Source organism: Ursus maritimus, unplaced genomic scaffold (assembly GCF_017311325.1).
Source record: "Ursus maritimus isolate PB19 unplaced genomic scaffold, ASM1731132v1 scaffold_14, whole genome shotgun sequence".
NCBI classification, from domain to species: Eukaryota; Metazoa; Chordata; class Mammalia; order Carnivora; family Ursidae; genus Ursus; species Ursus maritimus.
This window is the reverse complement of record NW_024423786.1, coordinates 58520819-58545033: the sequence shown is the minus strand read 5'-3', so window position 1 is coordinate 58545033 and position 24215 is coordinate 58520819. Positions and strand designations below refer to the sequence as shown.

At 54.8% G+C, this 24215-nt stretch overlaps 3 protein-coding genes across 5 annotated transcripts in view; 1 reads left to right on the top strand and 2 right to left on the bottom strand.

The window, feature by feature from the left end:
* KIAA0753 (KIAA0753 ortholog) overlaps nucleotides 1-11165 on the bottom strand; it is a 43747-nt gene extending 32582 nt beyond the window's left edge. The window contains exons 1-3 of one of the 3 annotated variants that reach the window (XM_040629845.1): nucleotides 10932-11165; nucleotides 5858-6018; nucleotides 1016-1622 (exon numbers count right to left, since the gene is read on the bottom strand). In XM_040629845.1, the coding sequence (XP_040485779.1) occupies nucleotides 1016-1622; nucleotides 5858-5950 (700 nt within the window). In that variant the 5' untranslated portion in view covers nucleotides 5951-6018; nucleotides 10932-11165. Of the gene's footprint in view, nucleotides 1-1015; nucleotides 1623-5857; nucleotides 7674-10931 lie in introns of those variants that run through there. The other 2 variants (XM_040629844.1, XR_005834701.1) reach the window with 2 other exon arrangements.
* A 135-nt stretch (nucleotides 11166-11300) lies between these two features.
* Nucleotides 11301-13208, top strand: TXNDC17 (thioredoxin domain containing 17). Its single transcript, XM_040629843.1, has 4 exons — nucleotides 11301-11506; nucleotides 11901-11982; nucleotides 12367-12442; nucleotides 13027-13208. Exons 1-4 carry the CDS (start codon nucleotides 11362-11364, stop codon nucleotides 13093-13095), a joined length of 372 nt encoding a protein of 123 aa, XP_040485777.1. The 5' UTR covers nucleotides 11301-11361; the 3' UTR covers nucleotides 13096-13208.
* A 1189-nt stretch (nucleotides 13209-14397) lies between these two features.
* Nucleotides 14398-21081, bottom strand: MED31 (mediator complex subunit 31). Its single transcript, XM_040629842.1, has 4 exons — nucleotides 20962-21081; nucleotides 20144-20221; nucleotides 19747-19843; nucleotides 14398-14835 (listed from the first exon to the last, which is right to left on the bottom strand). Exons 1-4 carry the CDS (start codon nucleotides 20987-20989, stop codon nucleotides 14643-14645), a joined length of 396 nt encoding a protein of 131 aa, XP_040485776.1. The 5' UTR covers nucleotides 20990-21081; the 3' UTR covers nucleotides 14398-14642.
* Between the last annotated feature and the right edge of the window lie 3134 nt (nucleotides 21082-24215).

The window sequence follows — 24215 nt, the reverse complement described above, 5'->3', positions numbered from 1 at the left end:
TCCCCTGGTCAGGTCACGTCCTCAGAGCGGGGCCCCCGTGGCTTTGTGTCCTGACAGCATGGCTTCCACCATGGGATGCCACGGGGTGACCCAGCAGCCCACACGGAGGAACGGCGTCAGACACGAGCGGCGACACTCCTGTCATGGCCCACACAACACACTCGTCATGGGAGAAACGTCTTTCTCACTCAGCCGGCCGCTCGGAAGCTCAGAGACAAGTCCCGTTTCTCCCGGGCCGCCACATCCTCACTAGTGTGTTTTTGTTCTGTCGCTCATCAGAGCTATTTCGGGACGGCAGCTGAAACTCCTCGCGGTACGTGCACGGGTCTACTGAGCATCAGGGTAGAGCCCGGGGGGTCTCGCAGTCGTCCCCGTGATGCTCAACCCCTGCTCCTCGCAGCTGGAGGCCCGGCTCCTCTCTCCCACCCACTGGTCTGACCCCAAACTCACTACAAGGAGTCCATCCCCTGCTCCCCAGGGAAGCGCGGGCCACAGGGAGCACGGAACAACTGTGGGAAACGGTATGGGATGACCACGCAGCCTCCCTTGTGCCCGGGGTCAGACGTCCCCCCACACGCCCCTAGCTCCTGTCGCGGCTGCGAGCCCATCCAAGCGCTTTACCTAATATGCACATATGATGCTCTTTTTTGAACAAATTAATTTTGCAAAACAGCAAAACATGACAGGATAATTTGTGTTCAGGAGCCGTTGGACCAGAGGTTTAGACAGAGGTCGCCCAGCCGAGGCCGCGGCCTGCGGGACAGGGCGGCGTCAGGTGCCTCCACCTGACAGGGGGCCAGGGCAGGGCCAACTCCCCAGGAAGACACACTCGGGTCAAACTCACAGTGCACGTGCCTTGTGGACGCTGTGCTCAGTGCAGGGACGGGGGGCGGGGGTGGACTGGGATGGGGGCAGAGTGGGGCAGGGACGGGGGGTGGAGTGGGGCAGGGACGGGGGTCCTGGACGAAGGGGTTGAACTCTGCCGCTCCCCTGCGAAGACACCAGGGGCTCTCACCTTTCTTAGCGACTTCTTCCATTTTATGGATACAGGTGTTCAACTCCCTCTGGAGACGCTGCACTTCCTGCAGGCTCTGGTGGCCGCTGATCCTGGGCTGGGGCTCCAGCCCCAGGTCACGGGTGGGTGGTGAGTGGGGCACGGCCGGAGGGGACCGTGCGGGACAAGGTGTGTACAGGTACACCTTGGCACCGGAGCAGGACGCTCCCACCGTGGACGGCTGGTGGGCGCAGCGACACATTTCCTGGCTCCTCGGTCCCTGCCTTGGCGCCCTGTGCTCGGCGATCTGCTGCTTGTGGGGTCCCCCCCTCTGAGAGAGCTGGGGCTCACTCCTGAGACGGTGCTTCCGGACGTGCTCCTCCAGCTGCCTGCGCTTCACGTCTCTCTTGGCCAGGTGCACGGCATAGCTGAGCCTCTCCTCTGAGATGATGGAAAACGAAGCAGAGCCGCTCCCGTCGGGACCATCCCTCAAACCCAGGTCTTGATGATGGCACGACTCCCTGTACGAGTGCTTCAGCTTCTCAATTCTGATCGCGTGCGGGCAGGAGTAGCGGACAGCCAAGTTGCTGGAATGTGCGGGAACGCTCCTGTTAAACTGCAGCTGGTTCTTTACGTAAAAGGAAAAACAAGAGCGTGTGAGAAAAGCACACACCGCACCACTGGCGGACGGCTGAGGCCAAGTCTCTCAACTCCCACCACGCGATCGTTAGCGTGAAGAGGTGTTCCGCACGGACCCGCTCTCGTACAACCCTGACCTCGTCGCACGCACGTGGCTCCCGGCCACATCACCAGGCCACGGTCCTACCGTCCCGCGTACGAGCAGCACACGGGGGGCTCCTCTGAAAGGCAACCTGCAAAGCTTCACACAGCAGCCCGTGAGCTCCTCACGTCCCCCATGACCGAGTCCGTACGGTCTCAAATGGTCAGGTTCCGGCAGAGACAACGCAGTCCGACAGGAGCTCTGCGGACACGGCTCCGGACGCCCCACTGCACAGGAGCTGCCGTGGGACGAGGCCGTGCACCCGCCCGCAGCACCACGTCCTTGATCCCGCACCCAGAGCAAACCGCTCTCCAAGGCCCACATACACCTTCCTACGCAGGCCTCAGGTTTCGTCCGTTTTAACCATCACAGATGCAAGTTTTGCTTTTTCTCTTAAGGAACAGAGGCATGTTTCCAGAGGCTAATATTTCCACTGTTTTTCATGGTGGCATTTTCCAAAATCCCCCAAACGGCCCTTTCGTGCCTAACCTAGCTAAAACCTAAGCATTTAGAAGGTTCCAGCTTTTCCACTAATAGAAATAGTGCTTCAAATAGTATCTCCACGGGGCGCCTGGGTGGCTCAGTCGTTAAGCATCTACCTTCGGCCCAGGGCGTGATCCCAGAGTCCTGGGATCGAGCCCCACATCGGGCTCCTCTGCTGGGAGCCTGCTTCTTCCTCTCCCACTCCCCCTGCTTGTGTTCCCTCTCTCGCTGGCTGTCTCTCTCTCTGTCAAATAAATAAATAAAATCTTAAAAAAATAATAATAAAATAAATAAATAAATAAATAAATAAAAAAACAAAAAACAAATAATATCTCCACGCATTTAGCTTTTTTCTCATTTTAAAGAATTCCTTTAGGACTGAGTACCTGTTCTGGGATTACTAAGTCGAGGGGAAAGAACAGTTTACGACTGTGGGCCCTACGGCAGGTCAACAGCCCACGTCCGTGCCTGCACTGCAAGCCCTTCGCCCCAGGGACAGCCGCCCGGGCCTCTAATAAAGGGCAGTCGTGAGGAAGGGTCTGTTAAAAATGAACCCGCTGTGGTAAAACTTCAGGAAAGTATTTCAGAAACAACTTAAAAACCTCAGTGGAAGTTATGAGAGAAAAAAAGAAACAGCTGCTGTCTGAACAGCGCAGACTGACGGACAGTCCACGAGGTGTACCACTTTATCTGGAGAAATTATAACCTCTAGAAGTAAGAACAACCAAAATACCTGACGGGTGGATACAAGCACTAGAAAAAACTCATACAGGTGAATGCCTCTTGAGCCTGGCTAGGAAAAGGCTTTCTAACTAGGACTCAAAATCCACTTACAGTAAAAGAAGAGAGTGGTAAGTTTTGCTACATTGAAATACAAATTTTATTTTTTTTTTAAGATGTATACAGAGAGAGTGAGCACGGGCAGGAGGGGCAGAGGGCAAGGGAGCAGCAGACCCCCACTGAGCACAGAGCCTGATGTGGGACTCGATCCCACGACCCTGAGATCATGACCCAAACTGAAATCGGATGTTCTGAGTCGGATGTTCAACCAACTGAGCACCCCTAAGATACAAATTTTAAAAACAACAGACCTGGGGTTTTTATTTTCCACGATTAAAAACACTATAAACAAAGTCAAAGAACTGAAAAATTGGAAGAAAAGTATTTGTAAATATAAAGGGCTCTCTAAAGAAATGCTTGAAATTGAGGTGAAAAGAGACCAAAACTCAACAGAAAACGGGTGTGTGCAGGAAGGACAGGAGAGGTGGGCGCGGGGACACTGTCTTGGCCATCCCGTGCAGGGACGCTGGCAACCGCGCTGACGCGGAGGGAATAAATAAATAAATAAAACCTATAAAGACAAAGGAAAGCCCTAAAAATGAACACTGACAGAAACCCATGCACCCAACTGCTCTCATATAAAGAAGTCTCACCGCTTACCAACCATCAGAACAAAAAACTGATTCGGGCGAGAATCATCGATGAACGCTAAACGAGGACAGACACTTCCAACTGCAGAGGGAAAAGCGTACACGAGTCTATGGGGGAGGCTGGGCGGACACCGCGCTCACCGCCAGCAGGTGTGGGACGAGCCCCACGGTGGCGCCTCCTGACAGGACGCACGAGGAGGGCTCAGCATCAGGCTGCAGTTCTCCCGCCACAAGTACGTAACGGGAATGCCATTCTGAGAAATTTCAGACAAACCCAAACGGATGCAAAATCATCAAAGAACCGATCTATATTTTTCAAGAATGTCAACCTCAATGTCATGTCCATGTCCGTGTCCAGGGGTCCACACCACCCACGTGCACGTGCGTGCTCCCACATACGCACCCATGTGTGTGTCATGAAATTTGATGTCATGAAATACAAAGACAGTCTCACAAAGTGTTCAGATCAAAGGAACGAGACAAACGTGGCGACTCGCGCCGCTCAGTGACCTACGAGCCCTTCACTATAAAGGACACTACGGGGGTAACGCACGACTTCTCAGTAAGGCCTGTACGCGACACGGGCGCTTGATCCTCACGTGAACTTCCCGATTCTGATCACGTTATTATGCAAGAGAAGTGCTTGTTTTAGGGGATACATACCGAGTACCGAGTGGAAAAAGGCATCACGTCTGCAAGTTACACCTCACCAGTTTAGAAAACGCGTGTGCACGTGTGGTGTGTGCACATGGGTGCGTGCATACGTGGGAGCGCACGTGTGTGCGCAGAGGGACAGAGACGGGGGAGAAGGAGGGGAAAGGTAATAAGAGGGTTAATGCCTGGGGAGTCTGGGAGAAGCGTACTCCTGTATACTACTGTTGTAACTTTTCTGTCAGTCTGAAACTATGTCAAAATTTTTTTTTAATTTTCTTGGTAAACTACAATGAGGTATTACTTCAGACTCAGCAGAAGGGCCCTAATTAAAAATACAACCCCAGGCTGGCAAAGACGTGGAGCAACTGGGGCGCTTGGTCGTTGGTAGGAACGAAGATGGCCCAGCCCCAGGAAGAAGGTCTGCTGGTTCGTTAAAAAACTAAAGACACACCGTCCCACGTCCCAGCGACCTCGCTCGCTGGTGTCTACCCAGGCAATGAAAGCACGTATATAAACAGAGGCGGACCAGGGCGCTCACAGCAGCTCCATCTGCGGGAACCCGAACCAGCGGCCGGAGATCTAGCAAGCTGCCCTCCTACCCGGGACACTGCTCCGCGCTCAAGAGCGCCCAGGCCGGCGGAGCTCCAATGCACCGCGCCCACTCGAGGCCTGACACACGAGATCACGTGGTGTGGGACTCCACTGACGCGAAGTCCTGCAACAGGCAGAATGAATCTACAGTGGAAGACAATCACAGTGACGTGGCCTCGGGAGGGCAGGAAGGGGCGCAGGAGAACTCTCTGGAGCAGCGGAAAAGACCTCTGTCCTGACAGGTACACGTGACACCTGTGGATACGCTCGTCCAAACTCCGCGACTGTGACCACGTGCTTACATTTCATGCATCACATTCATTTCAGATGTAAAATCTGCATCAGAAGAAAAAGCTGAAGTTCTAAGAACGAGCTCCAAGAACGAATTCTAGCACATGACACGCACCATGTCTGCACCTGACTCTGACATGTATCAGAGTAAGATGGGCTGATGGGTGGATTCTGGAGGGTGGACTGAAGGTCAGACACGCAATGAAACAAATACCATGAAATCGTAATGCAACTGGGGTGTTCACTGTAGAACTCAACATCGTTGCGTGAAGGTTTTCATACGTTCAGTGTTGGGGGAAAACACATTTTAGTGACAACTGGGTGAAGCAGAGGAAAAGTGGTTACTAGATAAGATTAGAGAATGATTTTTTGTCCCTTCTTTTTTAGGTGTGATAACGGTTAAGTGGGAACATTTACTTTTAGGTCTATCCTAAAATATCTAGAAGGGAAGCGTCGTCACGTCTGCATGCCTTCGAAGCGCTTCTGCAAACATCCGAGAGAAAAACAGGACAAACTGCCAACAACCGTTGAATCTCGAAGGTGGTTTAAAAGATGATCACTGTCCTTTTCTTCCAACTTTTGTTCAAAATGTTTCATGACAAAAATCCGAAGACAGAAACAAAAGAGAACTACCTGGGCCTGAAGTGTCCTGGGGTCACTCCTCCCGTGGAGCTGGACGCTAGGTGCTGGACAAGCACAGGCGGAGGCTGGCCTGCCAGGGCCCATGGCGTCAGGGTGCGCAGGGCGCTGTGGAGAGCCTAGCCGCCGGCCAGCCCTGCTCTCCCAGTCATTGCCTACAATGAGAGAAAGCCACTTCAGACTGATGGCATGCGAACACAGGGAAAGAAGTCAAACACAGCACCATGCTCATGCAGCAATATTCTAGAGAAGTCCGCAGCAGCCTCACGCGGAGCGGCAAGGGCTCCAGGACAGGTGCAAAGGCATCTTCCCTTTGGAAATCCTCCTTTCTGAGAGAATACGGGGCCTGCTATTCTAACGACTAGCCATTCCAAATTTCACATCTCCAGGCTCACCAGGAGACAGGCACTCCGCTACGGTGGGCGAGCACTTTCCAGCATGGCAGCTTTGTGGACACACAGTCTACACTCGCTAACCCTAACCGCTGGTCAGAAAGCAGCCAGCCGTACTCTCCCGGGAAGCTCAGGTCAGAACTCTGCAGGCCTCGAAGGAAGCCCGCGGGAGGGTCAGCATGCCTAGACTCCGGGCAGATCTGCCCGAGAGAGCTCAAGGCCCCCGCGCACAGCGGGCTGTGACAGGAAGGCGTTCTGGGAGCTGACGTGGGTTACGCCCCCCCCAACACTTCGTTACCCTGCACTCAGCACGTGCTCGTCACGATCCCGCCTCACACTGTTATTTACCTATGTCACGGGGTAAGTGTCAGCTTCCCGGCTAGACAAGGCTCCTGGAGGGTAAGGACCTGCCTTGCTCTTCTCTGATATTCCCCACAACATTGTGCTTTGAGCATGGCAGACGCCTTAACTTGACACTTGTTGAATTAAGCTGATTTTCCATAAACTGACTAGTTTTAAATGTACTGGGGTATTTGTTCTGTCAAAGAATCCTATAGTAAATCGATGGGGAAGTCCAGGTCTTAAGAAAATCCCTGATTTCAGCTTTTGAATAAACCCAAGGTTTGCAGACTGGTTGTGCTTCCAGACAGATACATCTGCAGGAGCGTCAGGGCGGCCGTTCAAGATTCCCTATTCCTAGGGCTGTCGAGACCGGAGGGGCAGGTGAGCGAGGCGACCCCGCTGCTGGCTGACACCACAGTCCGGGGCTGCGGCCGCAGAGTCAAGGAGGCCGCGCAGTGCGGGCCAGCGCATCTGCAAGTGTGACGAGGTCGGCGCTTTCCCACTCTCCCCTGGGAAACACTAGGTGATCCCTCGAGTGACGCCACACGGACACGCACATACACAAACACACACGAAGTCCAGGGACACCCACCCCCACGCTGTCCCCCTGTACAAATGCCCGGGACACCCCTCTCTGCAACCTGTCCCCTCCCCACGGCTCCAGGAAACCTCCCAGTTTGTCACCCAACATCCCCTAGGACATCTTTACGAAGCCTCTCTCCTCGATCCTGTGACACCCCTACAACCTGTGTCTTGGTCCGTAACCCAGGCCACACCTCCCCCCAACCTGTCCCTCCCACAGAGCCCAGGACCCCCCCCCACTTGCTCCTTAACATACTACTGGAAGGCCCCCCTCAACCTGTCCTCCCCCACACGGGGCTCTCCCAGAGGGCTCCCCCTCACCCTAGCTCCAGACGCTCCTGAGGCCTGTCCCCCCCCACTCTGCTGCAGGTGATCCCTGAAACAGCCAACGCCAGTTTCCAGCCTTGAAACCTGGGGCACCCCCACAGCGTCAGGCGCCCCCACGGCGGTTCTGGTCCATGACACGGCGCACATGCTCTCATGGTCGGCCTCTCCCACACCAGGCCGGGGGCAGCTCCATGACCTGGTCCCACAGCCATGGGTGTGAGGGACCCCTGCCGCTTGGCTTCCCCCAGTCAGCTCCAGACTGCAGCCTCCTGCCTCCGCCCCGCCCAAAGCCCCAGCTCCCTCCACGGACTGTCTCCTCGATGCTGGGAGACCCGAGGCAGCTGTAGCCATTTCTTCTCCCATACACCCTGTCACCCACACCGCAGCAGGCGCGCGCCCCGTCGCAGGAACCCCTACAGCCGCAAGCACCCCCAAAGATACAGGCACCCGCACAGACTCAGCGGCCGGTCCACTGGGTCTTCTTCTCCACAGACCAGAGACACTGTCGGAGCCAGTCGCCCCGTGGGCAGGTCCTGCAGCCCCGGCAGCAGCGGGCACATCCATCACTGGTCTCTGCCCCCACACACCTGGAGCATCCCCAGAGCCGGCATCAGCCATCATCGGCCCAGGGACCCCTGCAGCCACGGAAGCGCCCGCAGCCGCGAGCATCTCAGCAGTCCACCTCCCTCCCAACAAGCCTGAGGGGTCCCCAGGGCCCAGCCTTTCCCCCACATGCATAGGCATCCTGGCAGTGCTGGGCACCCCCATCCTTGTGGGAGCCCAGGCGTCTGCAGGTCCTGGCGCTGTCTCCCTCTGCCCCCACGGGCCTGCAACACCTCCCGGAGCCAACTCCTCCCAGACAGGCCTAGGTGTCCTGGGGGCCACAGGCACCCCGCCAGCTGTGGACACCCCAGCTGTCTGCCTCCTTCCTGACAAGCCTGAGAAACCCCCAGAGCTGGCCTCCATCCCCAGAGGACCAGGCACCCTGGCAGCCGTGGGCACCTCAGCAGCCCCAGGAGCCCTGGCACTCTGTCTCCTTCCCCAAGATCTGGGGACACCGCCGGGGCCTGTCTCCTCCCCGACAAACCCAGGTGCTTCGGGAACCCTGACCGCCTGTCTCCTTCCCCACAATCCGGGGAAAGCTGCAGACCCAGTGTCCTCACGCACAGACCACAGCTCCTCAGGAGCCACGGGGAGCGTGGCGCTACGAGCCCTTTCCCACAGGTCCAAGACATCTCTGGAGCTGCCTTCCTGACACGCAGGGCCAGATACCCACACCGCGGCAGGCACCCTGGCAGGGACCCTTCCAGGCCCTGGCATACCCACCTCTGGGGGGACCCCTGCCGGGGCACACCTGTGCTTGGGCAAAACAGCGGCCTCGGGCATCCCCTCCGGGTCAGGCCACCCCACAGCCTGTCTCCTCCTGCACAGACAGGACACGTCACCACATCCAGCCTCCTGATCCACAGGCCCAGGCACCCCTAAAACTGTTGGCACCAGGGCCTCTTGCTCCTCCAGAGCAGGCCTCCTCTCCCACAGGCTCATGGCACTCCCGCAGCTTGTGTCCTGCCCAGCAAGCCCTGGCACCGCATCGGACAGAGGCACCCCCAGAGCCTGCTGCCTCTCCCACAGGCTGGGGATACCTCCATAGCTCACCTGTTCTCCCTGGGCTCCAGGTGGCACTACCACAGCCTGGGACACCCCCACCGGCTGCTCAGTCCCCCACGGACCCGGGACACTCCCACAGCCTGTCTCCTTCCCCAAAGCCGAAGGTACTCCCATTCCTGGCCCTATACCCCACAGGCCTGGAGCACCCCCAGGGCCTCCCTCCGGCTCATCACGGCCACTTAGCTCTACTGTCTGTGCGGCTGCCCATGACCCCGGGTCACCTCCAGACCCAGTCTCTACCCACATGCCCTGTCCCCTCTCCCTGAATCCTGGGTCACCCCCACATCTGGCTTTCTCTTCAAAAGCACAAGGCACCCCAACAGGCTGTCCAGCACCCCACACGCCAGGAACACCCCCAGAGCCCATCCCCTCCACAGCCTGCCTCCTCCGCCACATGCCCAGGGCACCCACAGAGGTTGCTTCCTCCTCCACGCCTCTAGGTGCCCCCACAGCATCGCGCATCCTCCCAACCTGTCCCCTTCCCCACAGGCTGGGGATGTCCCCACAGACCACCTCTCGAGCCGGCACCCCCGGCACCTGCACCGGCTGCCCCCTGTCCCACAAACCTGGAGCAGCCCCACAGCCCATCTCTCTCTGCACAGCCTCAGGCCAGCCCATGGCTCTAGGTACCCCCACAGCCTGTCCTCTCCCCAGCAGGTACGGGATAATCTCAGAACTTGTCCCCAGGGTTGCAGGCACACCCCCAGGAAGCAGGTCCTGGGCCTGTCCCTGCCCACACAAGCCAGAGGCCGTCCCACAAGCTGCCCCGAGCCCCACAGCTGCAGATCCTCCTGGGGTCCGGGGCCCTGCCCTGGCCTGTCCTTTCACCCAGGGTCCCGTGAGGCCAGCCCGGCCGGTCTCTACCCAGGAAGCCCGGCCGGGGACACCCCCTTCAACCGGGCCCTCCCCTGCAGCTACCGGGTGGAGCTCCACCGTGCTTCCTTCCCCACAGCCCGAGGCTGCCCTCATAGCCTGCACCTTCAGCCACAGTTCCAGAATGCTCTCGTGCCCCGTGGAGCCCGGGAGGCCTTTCCGCTCACCGCGCCGGGGACTCTGATGAAGCGCCCCCTCCTCGTCCTGCCCCCCGGTGCCGGTCACCCACACTGACCCGACGGGCCCCACGACCTGGGGCTCCCCCACAGCCCCGTCCACCCACACGGCCCCAAGGGCCGCCGCCGCCTCAACCGGGCCTGCAGCGCCAGGGGTCCCCGGGGCCCCCCCCCGCTCGCCCGCGCCTGCGGCCCCGGGGGCCCCGGCCTCGGCTCTTCCGCCCCGCGGCCGCCGACAATCCCGCAGCCGGTCTGCGCCCACGCAGCGCGTCTCCCACGCCCCGGTCAGCTGCCGGCGCCCCGCTACCCGGCCTCGGGGCGTCCCCGCGGCGCACCTCCTCCCCCACGGCCGCCCGCGCCCGCGTCCCGGCCGGCTGGGTCCCACGCAGCGGCCCGCCGCCCCGCTCATGGCTGCAGCGCCGCGCGCGCCTTCCCCGCCCGCCGCCGAGGCCGCTGCACACACGCGCGCACGCACTCCGCGCTCCGGCCGCCGCGGACCGACCCCCGCCCGGCGCCCCCGCCCGGCACCCCCGCCCGGCACCCCCGCCCGAGACCCCCCGGGAGCCCCCAGGCCGCGGCGGGAGCGCGAGTAACTCTGGCGGCGGCGAGGGCGGCGGGGTCGCCCCCGGCTCAGGGTCTCCTGGGCCCCCGGGACCACGGCTCCTGGCGCGGCTTCCCAGAATCCCCCCAGCCCCGGCCCGAGCCCACCTGGCCTGGGGCGCGGCGCGGCTACCGGGAAGCGGGCGTGGGACCCGCTAGGCCGCGCTTCCGGCCGCTCGCCCGGTCGCCATAGCAACGGGCGCAGGGCGGCCTGGGAGCCGTTAGGGCTCCCGAGCCACCTAGGGGTCCTGGGGCTGCGCGGCGGCGGGCTTGGCAGCCAGCGCACATGGGGCCGGGGCGGTTAGGGCAGGAGCTCGGGTGTCTGCGCAGGGCCGGCGCGGAGAGCAAGGAGAAGCGAGCACAGAAAGGCGGCGCGGAGGCGTTATGGCCGCCCAAGGCCCCCGTAGCGCCGCGGAGCCCCGGGCCCCGCCCCGCCGCCAGCCCCGCCGGAAGCAGCCGCGCCCCGCCCCGCACGGGGCCCCGCCCCGCGGCCGCGCCTCCCGGGGCCCCGGCCCTCCTAGCGCGGCGCGCCGTCCCGATGGCAGGCTGGGAGGAGGTGAGCGTGTCCGGCTTCGAGGAGTTCAGCCGGGCCGTGGAGCAGCACCACGGCAAGACCATCTTCGCCTACTTCACCGGCTCCAAGGACGAACGGGGGAAGAGCTGGTGCCCCGACTGCGTGCAGGGTAAGGCGGGGGCTCGGGGGCTGCTGTCCGGAGGGGGGGCTGCCGCCCGGAGGACGGGCTGCCCCCCGGAGGACGGGCTGCCCGGCCCTGGCCACGGCCCGGGCGCGGGGAGGGAAGGGAAGGGGCCGGCGAGGGGGTCCGCTCCCAGCCCGTTCCCCCAGCGCTCCCGCTCCGCGCGAGCCGGTGCACCACCCCAGGCGGCTAGCACGCTCGCTTCCGCAGGGCCGGCGGTGTTTTCCTGGAGCCGCTGAGTCAGCACGCAGCCTGCGTCTCCCGGCTCTCATCAGCCCCCTCCGCTACCTGCAGGGGAAGGTCTGCGGCCTTACCTAGACGCCGCTTCGCCGTGCCATCTTCCACAGCGGATGTGCAATTATTTTATCTTCTTTGTTTTAAGCTGAACCAGTCGTACGAGAGGGGCTGAAGCATATTAATGAAGGATGTGTGTTCATCTACTGCCAAGTGGGAGAGAAACCTTAGTAAGTGCCCGTGTATTCCTTCTGATTTCCCAGACAGGCACTAGAGGTGCCAAACGTAGGCGGGAAGGGCCTCGGAACTGGGGTTCTCTGTATATTCCAGCAAGTCAAGCCATTAGGAGTTATTCAATACAAATTTTGAGTATTTAGCCACTCGTATTACAGGTGATTCAATAAATTTGGCCCACTGTTAGTGCAGAACTTAACCGCCTTTGCGTTGATTTTATATCATAGTCAGACTTTAAAGGAAAGGTGTGCAGAGTCACAAATCCATGGTCCTCAAGGTTCCATTCACGTTTATAACAAAAACAATTTTTACTGAAGGACTAAATGTAGGAATAGATCAAACACGTGAGAAACCATGATCACTTTTTCTTTTCAAAATAGTTGGAAAGATCCAAACAACGACTTCAGAAAACACCTGAAGGTGACGGCAGTGCCTACGCTACTTAAATACGGAACAGTGAGTGTCTTTCTTTTCATAGTTCACCCTTGTCAGAAAAGACCTTGACATTTCATCCCAAATATCACATTGGTGTTCAGAGTGCATTAAAAATTTACAACCTGGCTGTCCATCCCGATGGCCAATCCCAAGAAACTGTTCGTAATGCAAATTTCTAAATATTAGGTCTTCTTCATGCTTTCTAAAAGCCACTTCATATTCACATTCTCTAAGCGTAGCTCAAGAAAGTTGGTTAACACGTCATTCCCTTACAACACTAGCACAGGACTTGTTTCCCGCTTAATCCAGAACTCTGGTCGAAAAGAAAGGGCACCTCCCCTAGTTTAGCCACGGCCCTGGGATTCTAAATTAAAGACTTGAGGGGAAGGGAATGGCACTGGGCTTGCTGTCTCTCGTTTTCATCTGCGGAGCTAGTATTTTAGTGATTCATCTGAAGACAAATAGCTTAACTATTTCATAAGACCTGTTACAACTAGTTGATAGTTTTTGAATGGCGTATTTCTGTTGTAAGCAGGACGACACATTCCCCTCCTAATAACATTTTTGTAGCTGTGGGTTAAGATCAGACTGTTCTTCTCTTACAGCCTCAAAAACTGGTGGAATCTGAATGTCTTCAGGCCAACCTCGTGGAGATGTTGTTCTCTGAAGATTAAGATTTGATGATGGCAATTGTGTCTCGATTTCCTGATCTGCTCTGTTAGAAAGGCAATTGCAAACTGGCTTTGAATTCATGTTAGCAATAAATAAATGATGATGTAAAAAAAAACTGGTTCACGTCTAAATAGAAGGTGCTATTAAAATGCCCGTGGGGGCACCTGGGTGGTTCATTTGTTAAGTGTCTGCCTTCGGCTCAGGTCATGATCCCAGGGTCGTGGGATCGAGCCCTGCATCGGGCTCCCTGCTCGGTGGGAGCCTGCTTCTCTCTCCCACTCCCCCTGCTTGTGTTCCCTCCCTCGCTGTCTCTGTCAAATAAATAAATAAAATCTTTAAGGAAATAAATAAATAAAATGTCCGTGAACCTTTCAGTTTGCTTGTGATATATGGGAATCTTTACGGTGTGCGTACGATAAGTCTTCAGCGGTGACAGTAGCACAAGGGAGTGGATTGTTGGAGGGGACAGAAATATCTAAAAGTCCCTACCAGCGCAGAAAGCAAATTCCAAGTCTCAGAGGGAGTTAGGATCTTTTACCTTAAATGCACAAGTTTACAAAGAACTCTTCTTCCTAAAGCATCGTCTTTGGCTTCAGAATGTAGAAAGTAACGCAGCCAGCGGAGGACAGCAGAGCGCACCGACTCATGCAGCCTCTGCTCGCCGCGGGCGGTGCGGTTCACTGAGCGCGCTTCACCACTCGGGATGAGGCAGGTGGCAGAGGGAGTCAGAGGCGTAGAACCTCGTGGTGCCAGGAGCCCCAGCCCGTGAGTTGGTGACACTGGTGACCAGATCCTAGCTGTGTGACCGTAGACAAGTTTCTTAACTTGTGTACACCTCAGGTTTCCTCCTTTATGGACAAGGCTGGTTCCGCAAGTGGAACGGGACCGGGACGACGCACATACCACCGCACCTGCCGCGTAAATGTCGGGGCTGGATGATCACACATACCCGAGGCCCGTCATCTTTATTTTAGTCCAAGGTCAAGAGTCCAATTAGAAGTTCACCACCCATCTTCTCCCTGCCGTCACTAGGTCAGTGACCTACCCACGACCGTTCCTTGAAGCCCTCTTGCACGGCAAGTGGTGACACAGGTAAGTCCTTCCTGCAGGTCCTGCTGACTCCCTTCCTCTCATTCTGTCGGTAAGAGGGTAGGGCAGCTCAGCTGAAGGACAGCAAGGTCGGAGGAGAAGGACTTGCCCAGGCCCACCGTACGTGAGGAACAGGTAGGCTTAGAGTTTGAGACCTGTGGCGGCCCTCCCCCTACCCCATCCCTCGCGGCACCCTTAAACTGGTTTAAAGCACCTCACATTTCTGTTTTTATTCAGTTGGTTAAGTACTAATAATAATTTACAAATCCACAGGGAAACCAAAGTACGACAAATTCTGGTTTGACAGAAGTAACCTATTAACAATAAAAAGTTAGTTGGCTGAAATAGCACACTGAAGGTTCTAGGTGCTACCCCACAAAGGCAGCTGGAGAGAGTCCATGTTCACGGCACAAGAGCAGGACATCTGCGTCTGGAGGGCCTGGCGTGGCCCGCGGGGCCCTCACTTCCCGGCTGTGTTGTTGTGCTGCTGCTGCTCGGCCAGCGCCTGCTGAAGACGCATCCGCTTCCGCGAGTAGTGCTGCCAGTGCAGGATCTGCTGCTCGTCGATGAACTTGGCGCACTGCGCGTTCACCAGCTCCTTGCGGAAGTGCTCGTACTGCAGCAGCTCCAGCATGTGCAGACACTGAGGGTACCTGCGCCAGGGTCACAAGTGAGGCGTCGACAGCAGTTAGGTCAGTATCACCCAGCTCCAATCTAGCCACTCGCTCAGAAACGATCCCGTAGCCTACCGTTTCTAGAATATCGACTTGGCTCACTTTGGCAGTACAGGCTTCTGTGGTTCCGGATTCTGCAGAGAAGCCTGTCTTCCAAAGTCAGCATGAAGCCAAATTTTCACAAGGGAGTAAACTGAAGTCGGAAAGACTACACGACCTGCCCAAGACCCCGCGGTAACTGGTAAAGTGCAGTCAACTTTGGGGGCAAACCGTGCTCTTCTAGCGGCGTCCGAGATGAGGAATGTGAACACTTTTTCATTTTAGCAATTATCTGCTTAACTGGTAACTACTGGTTTTCCGCCAATAGTGGTAAAGACAACTTTCATTCAAAATTAAGTCCGTTTTACAAAGAATTGTGCATGAATATTGTGTTCTAGTCTTCCACAAGGAATTGCTTCACATACACTCTAACACTGAGCGACCGAGTAAGTAAATACCGTAGAGAGCCAAGTTTCCGACCATCAGAAAAGGAGTTACAAGGAAGGGGGGAGGCGAGGATGGACCCTGCATGTTGGAGCTGCCACTGAAACCATCAGCATGAACTCCTGGCTCTTCACATAGAGACACAGAGACAGACAAATATCAGAAGTCGACACGGTGTGTCGTACACACGCACACACACCTTCTTGCCTGTGTGTGCCAAAGAGGGCCTGGAATCAATGACTGTGGAACTGACGAGCACACTCAACGTCCAAATCGTGGATTTTCAATAGCATTTTCCAGGGTTCCTTGGGGGAAATGGCTGACTCCAGGGCTAAGGCAGGGAAAGTACAAGATGAGTCGGGAACATTATGTAGTGCCAGGAAGTAAAGTGCTCAAAAAACTATGGGGATATGTCCCAAGTACTCACGAGCCAATCTGAAGGGGCTCCTAATGACCAAATCTGGAATCGTTTGAGCAAGAAAACACATAATTATAATCCAAAAAATAAAAATAAGAATCCAAGAGTCCATGCGGATGTAACTCTTTTAAATGAATAAATAAATAGGGAATAAGAGGAGGTTCTTTCCTTACACCTAAATTACAACTAATGAATGTAGAAAGAATGCTAGAAAATCACAGTAAAAATTGTTTCAGGCAAGTATCAATAGATGCTAAAATCAGTGGATAAAAGTATGATATGAAACAAAGTATTTATATAGTCTCAAAGTATTTCCTAACAAGATACTTATAAATACAAAGGAAAGCTAGTAACTTGATCTGGAGAAACCTGGCAGCCACCACCTCAACCAAGTGATCAAAGTTAACATTTCCAGTAGTAGGTCAAACAGACTTCCATGATTCCTGATGAGACACACCAAGAAGCCTACAATATCACTTCCGGGTCACACTCACGGAGGGGAAAAAAAAGAGGTATCGAGAAACTCAGATTAAAGGCTAAGAAGACACAAAGACAAAATGTAGCACAGTGGCTTAGACTGGATACTGTCCCAGACACAGGACATGAATGAGCCAGTGGACAAAATCAGAATGAGGTCTGCAGACTAGATAATATATTAATGTTAACGTTCCCAGGAAGATGTGAACATTTACAATATCTGGGTGAAGAATATATAGGAATTCTCTTTACTATTTTTCCAGCTATTTTCTAAGTGACATTATTTCAAACAGAAAAGACAGAAAATCTAAGTGAGTCGATGAAAACTCGTGTGTAGAGAGCACGCAGAGCCAGAACTGCGAGTAGCATACAAATGGCTGAAGTGTGCAAACAGCTACTAGGGTGTGAGACTCACTTCTTCAATGCGGACCCACAGCGATGCCGCGGGCCAGAGGACCACACTGAGGAGCAGGGCCCAACACCAATGCCGTCCTTCCAAGATAATAAAGGTACAGTTGCTTGTCGCTGTTGGCAGCTACGCCTGAAATGCCCTGCTAACACCTCACCTGGCTCTTCCCTTTCCACGAGGCATTGGTAGTTAAAAAGACCTGGGTTTGAGGGGCTCCCTGGTGGCTCAGTCGGTTAAGCATCTGACTCTTGATTTCGGCTCAGGCTGTGATCTCAGGGCTGGGAGATGGAGCCCCGTATGGGGCTCTGCACTGGGCATGGAATCTGCTTAAGACTCTCTCTCCCTCTGCCCATTCCTCCCCTGCTCCATTCTCTAAAAACAAACACACACACACAACACCTGGGTTTCAATACCAGCTCTGCCACTCACCAGCTGGGGGCCCTGGTACAGCTTCCTCATCTGTAAACTAAACTAATGTGACAACCAAGAGAATAGTCTCAAGTGCCACTCAGTCAATAGAAGGAACTCCGACCTGCAGCGGTCATTTCTCAAACCGGTAAAAGACAATGCTCAGAGTGCGCTAAATGACAGGACAAGAGCGGATTTTGATCAGCTACAATTACAGCATCAACCAACAAGACGAAATAAAAGAAATAAAAAAGGAAAATTCTGCATTTAGATTTTTAAAAAGTAAATAAGACGTAAATGAAGAACTCAGTTAACAACACTGATAAAGAAACAAACTGAAGGGTTCAAGTGGACACAAAACTCTCAGCAAGTCAGCAATGTGCTTCCTTGCCCCTTCCCCCCTGCAAAAAAAAGTAAACTCAAGTCACACTTATCGAAGAAAAGAAACGTATCTGCCCCAGCCCACCCTGACCACCTCGGAAGGCCTGTACTTAGTTCCTGGCTGAGCAGTGAAAGGCACGATTGCAGAACACCCGAAGGAGGGCACCCGAGAAGTGGCGGAAGGGGGCTGAGAAGAGCAGAGAGAAGCAGCTCCCACGGGGCAGGGTGCTGGCTCCCGCTGAAGCGGGTCAGAGCGGGCGGGTGTCTGTACATGGCGGCTGCCCTCGGGCCAGCCAGGCACCGACCTGGAAGCAAAGGACCAGCAGTTCTCGGCTCTTCCAGAGTTTGGATCATTGTAAGAGACTTCCCAGCGTCTCAGTGGTGGCGATTCCTCCACAGACCCTGTGCAGACCGAATGCCCACAGGGGATAACTTGCAACCTCTCCTGAACGGGAGCAGGTGCCTCCAGGGGGCACAGACTGGGTCCGGGTGAATTCAGGGACAAAACCAGAAACATGGCTTAAAGCTAACAGGGATGTATTCTATCCCAAAATAAGGACAAACTTTCCAGCATCCAGCTAACGGTGGAATTGGCCGTCCCTGAACAGAGCAACTGGTGCTCACTCGGCCCCTCCAGAGGGCAGGCGGCCAAACCAGCAATGCTGGGGGGGAGACGTGAACTTAACTGTGCCTGTGGCTCCGTGTCGACACGAAGTCTCCAAGTCCACATACACACAACATCTAAGAAAAAGTCTTTTCTCTGGATTATTAATTAGGTGACTGTTTATAGAGGACCAGTAAGGGTGCAAAGGGTCCTGCAGGCAGAAGGACGTGGGCTTTGTGAATCAGTTGACACAGATCAAAAAAGTGACCTGAACAAAGGACAAGTTTGAATCATTTTCCTATCGAATGTGTTTGTTTAAAAAACAAACACAAGGGGCGCCTGGGTGGCTCAGTCGTTAAGCGTCTGCCTTCGGCTCAGGGCGTGATCTCGGGGTTCTGGGATCGAGCCCCACATCAGGCTCCTCTGCTATGAGCCTGCTTCTTCCTCTCCCACTCCCCCTGCTTGTGTTCCCTCTCTCGCTGGCTGTCTCTATCTCTGTCAAATAAATAAAATCTTTAAAAAAAAAAAAAAAAAAAAAAAAAAAAAAAACAAACACAAGAAGTTTCACTATTGTTTTCTGACTTAAGACAAGAAGAGCTATGAGTTCAAGGTTTAAATAACCTTGTGCTTGGCACACAGGAGGCCCTAAAAAAAGACAGCAGCTACAGACATACTGATTTATTTGGGGTTTTTTGGGTTTTTTGTTTACAAATTAAATATTTGTGGCAACCCGTCATCAAGCAAGTCTACGGGCACCATTTTTCCAACAACATTTGCTCACTTCACGTCTGTGTCACATTTTAATAATTCTCACATTTCAGACTTTTCATTATTATTACATTTGTTATGGTGATCTGTGATCATGACTGCCTAAAAGCCCAGACTATGGTTAGCATTTTTTAACAAAATTTTTTAATTGATGTGCCCTTTTTCTGACTTAATACTATTGCACCCTTAATAGCCTGCAGTATACTGTTAACGTAACCTTCAAGTGCACTGGAAAACCAAAAAATTCATTTGGCTCACTTTACTGCAATATTCGCCTTACTGCAGTGGTCTGGAAGCAAACCCACAATATCCGAGGTATGTCAGGTAAGGTCACCTCCTCCAGATAATCTTCCTTGTAAGTACTCCATGCTCTTAATTTTCATGCAGATTATAGGTTCGTTAGGGTCAGAAACTCAGTGAGACAAAATAATTCACTAATTGGCCTTTGTTTGTGTTTCAAATCAAGCAGCTATTTTGTTTATGCTAAGCCTTGTACCCCCAGCCACACACACATTTTAAGATAATGTAAAAAAACAGAGCCAGATCACATAGGGCTTTAGTCCAAGAAAAGAGACAGGATTTTGTTCTGCATGCAAAGGGAAGCCACTGAAAGGTTCTAAGCAAGAAAGGGTCATGTTGTAATTTACATTTTTGAAAGATCAAGTTGGCTTCTGTGTAGAAAACTGTTTTGCTTGGTTTGGCTTGAGGGAGGGAGGACCCAGGAGGAAGGTAAGAGCAGAAGCAGGGGTAACCAGGGAGTGGACACTGCAATAATCCAAGTTGGAAATGAGAATGTCTGATATGAAGGTGGAGGCAACTAAAAGAAGTGGAGAGATTCAAAATATATTTTTTCCAAGGTAAAACAAGAAAATCTGTTAAATATCAATGTTCTGGAATATAATAAACTATACATATATATAGGACTATAAAAATTAAACTTACTTTAGATACTTGGCATATTCTGGTTCTTTCCAGTAAAGCAAGTACTTAAGATAATTAACAAAAGCTTTGTCTTTGAAGTAACCTCTTTGGGCAAGAACTGAAAGGCATAAAAAAAAAAAAAATCTGTAGAGCAAACCAACTCTTGACTACTGATTTGTGACCCCTAACATAAAGCATCTGCTTAGATAACCTCCCCACCACCAACACACACTGAATTCAAAACATAAGCCCTGGTTTGTTCAACACACACATACACACACATACACGTGCCCGTGTAAGTGCGGCAGTAATTCCACTGGACTGAGTATATCTAAAAACAGGTATTATTACGAATTGCAATTCTTCTGTCAGAGATCACTAACAGCTACCCAATTCAATAAAGTGCTCAACAACTTACAATTAAGGTAATTGGGGTTGGCTAAGCACTGCACAAATTCCAGCTCCAACTGAAACCGAAGTCGATTTCCAGCATCATCTAGGAGGGAAGATAGCAGAAATCATCCAAAATAAAAGTCACTCTCTAATCCTGGTTTGTAGAAAGAAAACGGCAGCAAAGAGACTTGAGTATTGCTGAGAGTTATTTCTGCAGAAATACGGGCATGGGCTGGCTTCCCTAAGCCAGGTGTGGGAGGAGATAACCCTTCCTTACAAATCTAGGGAAAGCAGAGCCCTCATTCATGAGACCAGGTTAGAAGCTTCGCTGAAGAGAAGGAGCACCCACGGGGCAGGACGTTCAGCCCTAGGACAGCGTGCGACCAATGCGGGAAGGCTAAGAACTATGCCTCCTGCGCTACAACAACTAAGCGAGTGCTAAGTCCATCAGGAAAACGTCTAGAACGCTAGGTGCACAAGAGTCGACCGGGTGTGCGCCTGTGCGAGAAACGTCGGAGTCAGAACGGCACACGGTCTGGCGACATCTCAAACCTAAGCGAGCTCATCGGGGACACAGGAAAACACCCAGGAGGAGGCGGGTCTTCCCGCTGGGGCCTGGCCGGGGGCCCGGGGACCTGGGGTTCGGGAGGTCAGGGGGTCGGGGGACCGGGGACCTAGGGTTCGGGAGGCCAGGAGGGGCCGGCATCTGCGCGGCAGGTGAGGAGGAGGGCGCCGCGGACAGGAGCCCCGCCGGAGTTACGCCGGACAGGAGTCCCCGGGGAAGCGGGAGGAGGTGTCTGGCCCGGGGTAGCTGCGTTTGCGAGGGCTCCGGGCGCTACTTACCTGTCTCCATAGCGACGGCCGCGGCCATCGCGAGCTAAGGCGCTCAGCCGCCAGCAGCCCGACGAGCAATCGCCGGAAGTTCCGGAAGTCGTGACTCCGCTTCCTGTCGCGGGGCAATGTGGGATGCTGGGCGGGGCGGGGCGGGCCCACTCAGGCCCCGCCCACCGGCTCCGGCTGCGGCCCCGCGCAGGCTCCTAAGGGGCGAGAAGCGGAGCTGGGGCGCCCTGAGCGCCCGAGGGACCGACCCGTAGCTGTGGAACCGGGTCCCCTCCCCGCATTCCCACCACGCGTCCGCCCTGGTGCCTACGATGAAGGAACCGGCATGGCGTCACTCCTTACCCTGTGACGCAGCCTCGGGGGTCCCGAGCGCCTCGGGGAGTGCCTGCAGCGCGGACACGCCCCCCTGCCGCATGGGTCTCCCTGTGGGGGGCCGCCCCCTGCCGCGCTCAGAGAGCCGGCCCCCCGCCCGGAGGTACCCCGCGGCCCGGGCGCAGGTGCACGGACCCGCGGGGATACGCCCCCACCTCGACCCGGGCGCAGGTACGCGGACCCGCCGGCCGCGGGTCGGGACTTGGCCCCCACGGTCCACCGCGCTGCACCCAGGGCCGCCCTGCGCCCGGGGCCGCACCCGAGAACCGTCTGTCCTCGAAGCCAGCAGTAGAGGTTTTCAGGCCCGCGATACATCAGTGGAGTTGATGGATAGGGAGGCTGTTGGCCCCTCAACAACCTTCCCAGCCCCAAACTTTGGGGACAGGGAGCAAGCCGAAATCGTGACCAGTGGAAGGATTACAGGCCGACCAAAAACGCCCGGGGGGTGGGGGGCAAGACGCAGACCTTCATTAATTCGCTAACTGGCCTTTGTTCGTGTTTCAAACAGGGCCGCTGTTTTGTTCGGGCTAAGCCCTGCACATGGTAGCCCCTAGCCACACACGTTTTACTGTAGGTCAGATGTAGTTAAAAGTGACATGTGACGGTCAACACCATCCACAATGAAGAGTATCTCAGAAGGGAACCTGGCCCGAGGTCTCAGGACGGCGAGGGGAGGACTCTGTGCTGGGCACTGTGGACCAGGCAGACAGGGGCCCGGCTCTCCAGAGCTCACAGTCTGGTCAAGGGGCCCACAACAATGATGGAAAGAGCATTTTCTACTATGCTGAGCAGCTGTGAGGGAAATAAGCAGGTCATGAGACAGAGAAGCGAGGCTGGGGGTTCTTTACACAGAAGGGTGAGGGAAGGCCTTGCTGATGAGGGGATGTTTGACCTGAGGTTGGTGTGGGTGAACAGTCAGTCACGCAGGGATCTGGGGAGAGTGCGTTCTAGGCGGAGGGAACAGCAGTGCAAAGGGTGGGTGGGAGCAAGCTTGGAATGTTCAAGAAACAGAGAGAAGACCAGTGTGGTTGGAGGGACAGCATGGTAAGAAGAGAGGATGTTGGAGAAGGAGGTGGAGGCGGGTTCATGAAGGGACTTGGAAGCCGCAGTAAGGAGCTTGCGTGTTATAAAATTGATGGGAAGACATTGGTGTGTTTCCAGCAGGGGAGTGCTGTGATGCAGTTCACATTTTTAGAAATACCCTGGCTGGTGTGTGCAGGGTGTAGGACCGTGGTTCTCAACCAGGGGCGAATTTGTCCCCCAGGGGACATTCAGCAATATCTAGAGACATTTTTGTTGCAATGTGAGGGGTGGTGGTGAGGACTGGTGTCTAGTGGGATGAGCCGAGGGATACTGCTGGACATCCTACAATGCACAAGACAGCCCTCTTCCCCAAACAAAATGTCAGTAGTGTGAGGCCAGGGAAACCCTGATGTAGGGAGCAAGAGAGGTCCGGTAGGAGATGATAGTGGCTCACAGTAAGGGGGCAGAGGGGGAGCTAGAGACAGAGACAGCAGACAGGGACGTGTCCTGGAGGTAGGGCTGACCTGGCAGATGGCTCTGGAAGGCGAGGGGAAGGAATAGGAGAATCAAGAAGGACTTGCAAGTTTGGACCTAAGCAGTTTGGTGCATGGTACTGCCACGTGCTGGGATGATGCCTGTAAGATACCCACGTGAGACGCTGAGTGATGGTGGAGTGCACGGCGCTGGCAACCACGAGAGGTGAAGAAGGTTCGAAGTATAAAGAGAGGGGTCATAGGTGCATACATGGCATTTAAAGCCATGGGACTGAGTGTCACCTGCAAGTCTGTCTCTTTGTTTGTTTGTTTGTTTTTTAAGATTTTTTTATTTATTCAACAGAGAGACAGCCAGTGAGAGAGGGAACACAAGCAGGGGGAGTGGGAGAGGAAGAAGCAGGCTCATAGCGGAGGAGCCTGATGTGGGGCTCGATCCCACAACGCCGGGATCACGCCCTGAGCCGAAGGCAGACGCTTAACCGCTGTGCCACCCAGGCGCCCCAAGTCTGTCTCTTTGTTTTATGCCACGTGAATGAATGTAAGATGTTCTTCAAAGAGTACCAGCCAGCTAAACACCCCATCTCCTCTCCCCCACCTCACCCCACAGGGACCTGCCTGGATTTCCTTGTCCGTAGTCTTCTGGCAGCCACCAACAAGGGAGAAAGTTTGCACTAGAAAGGTAGACAAATCTTGGCTTTCACAAACAACTGCGCTGGGAAGGTCTCAATGTCCATGTCTTGGGGTTTTTTGTGGGGGTGCATGGATAGTAACACGTCGCCCTAGTCCCAGTTCCTCGTGGGATTGTGGAAGAACTTCTGAACTGGCAACACTGGTTCTCACCTGGGGCACTTCTGCCCCACAGAGGGTGCTTGACAATGTCTGGAGATATTTTCGTCCGCGGTGGGGGATGGATGTGACTGGCAGCTGGTGGGTAGAGCCCAGGGATAGCTCTGAACGTCCTACAATGCGTAGGTCGTCCCCCCACCCATCTGGGACAACAAAGGATCACTCAGCTCAAAATATCCATAGTACCAACGTTGAAAATTCTGAAGATTCTAGCAGTTTTAAAAGGCTGGAGCATGGTCCACTGGGGGGGGGCAGCCCCCCCACTTCGTAGCAGGATTTGCTGAGGGAGAGCGTTGGGGTAGGTAGTGAGCTCTGCCAAAGGTCAGGACAGGAGCTCTCGGAGAGGGAGATGTCGATCTCGGGGAGACCTTTCCTCCCTGCTGCCAATAACTTATGGGATATTTACCACCAGAGGAAAGGCAGGCGGTCCCATCTAGCAGGGTGTAAGTGACCTCGATTCTGCGGGACCCCATGGAGAGGGGGAGCACGAGCCCCAGCCACGCACTGCGAGAAATCATTACC

Coding starts and splice junctions, on each gene's coding strand:
- TXNDC17 (XM_040629843.1), top strand. CDS start 11,362: ATGGCAGGCTGGGAGGAGGTGAGCGTGTCCGGCTTCGAGGAGTTCAGC. Junction 11,507..11,900: donor GTGCCCCGACTGCGTGCAGG/GTAAGGCGGGGG, acceptor CTTTGTTTTAAG/CTGAACCAGTCGTACGAGAG. Junction 12,443..13,026: donor CGCTACTTAAATACGGAACA/GTGAGTGTCTTT, acceptor CTTCTCTTACAG/CCTCAAAAACTGGTGGAATC.
- MED31 (XM_040629842.1), bottom strand. CDS start 20,989: ATGGCCGCGGCCGTCGCTATGGAGACAG. Junction 20,222..20,961: donor GGCCGTCGCTATGGAGACAG/GTAAGTAGCGCC, acceptor CTTCCCTCCTAG/ATGATGCTGGAAATCGACTT. Junction 14,836..19,746: donor GAATATGCCAAGTATCTAAA/GTAAGTTTAATT, acceptor ACCCTGGCGCAG/GTACCCTCAGTGTCTGCACA.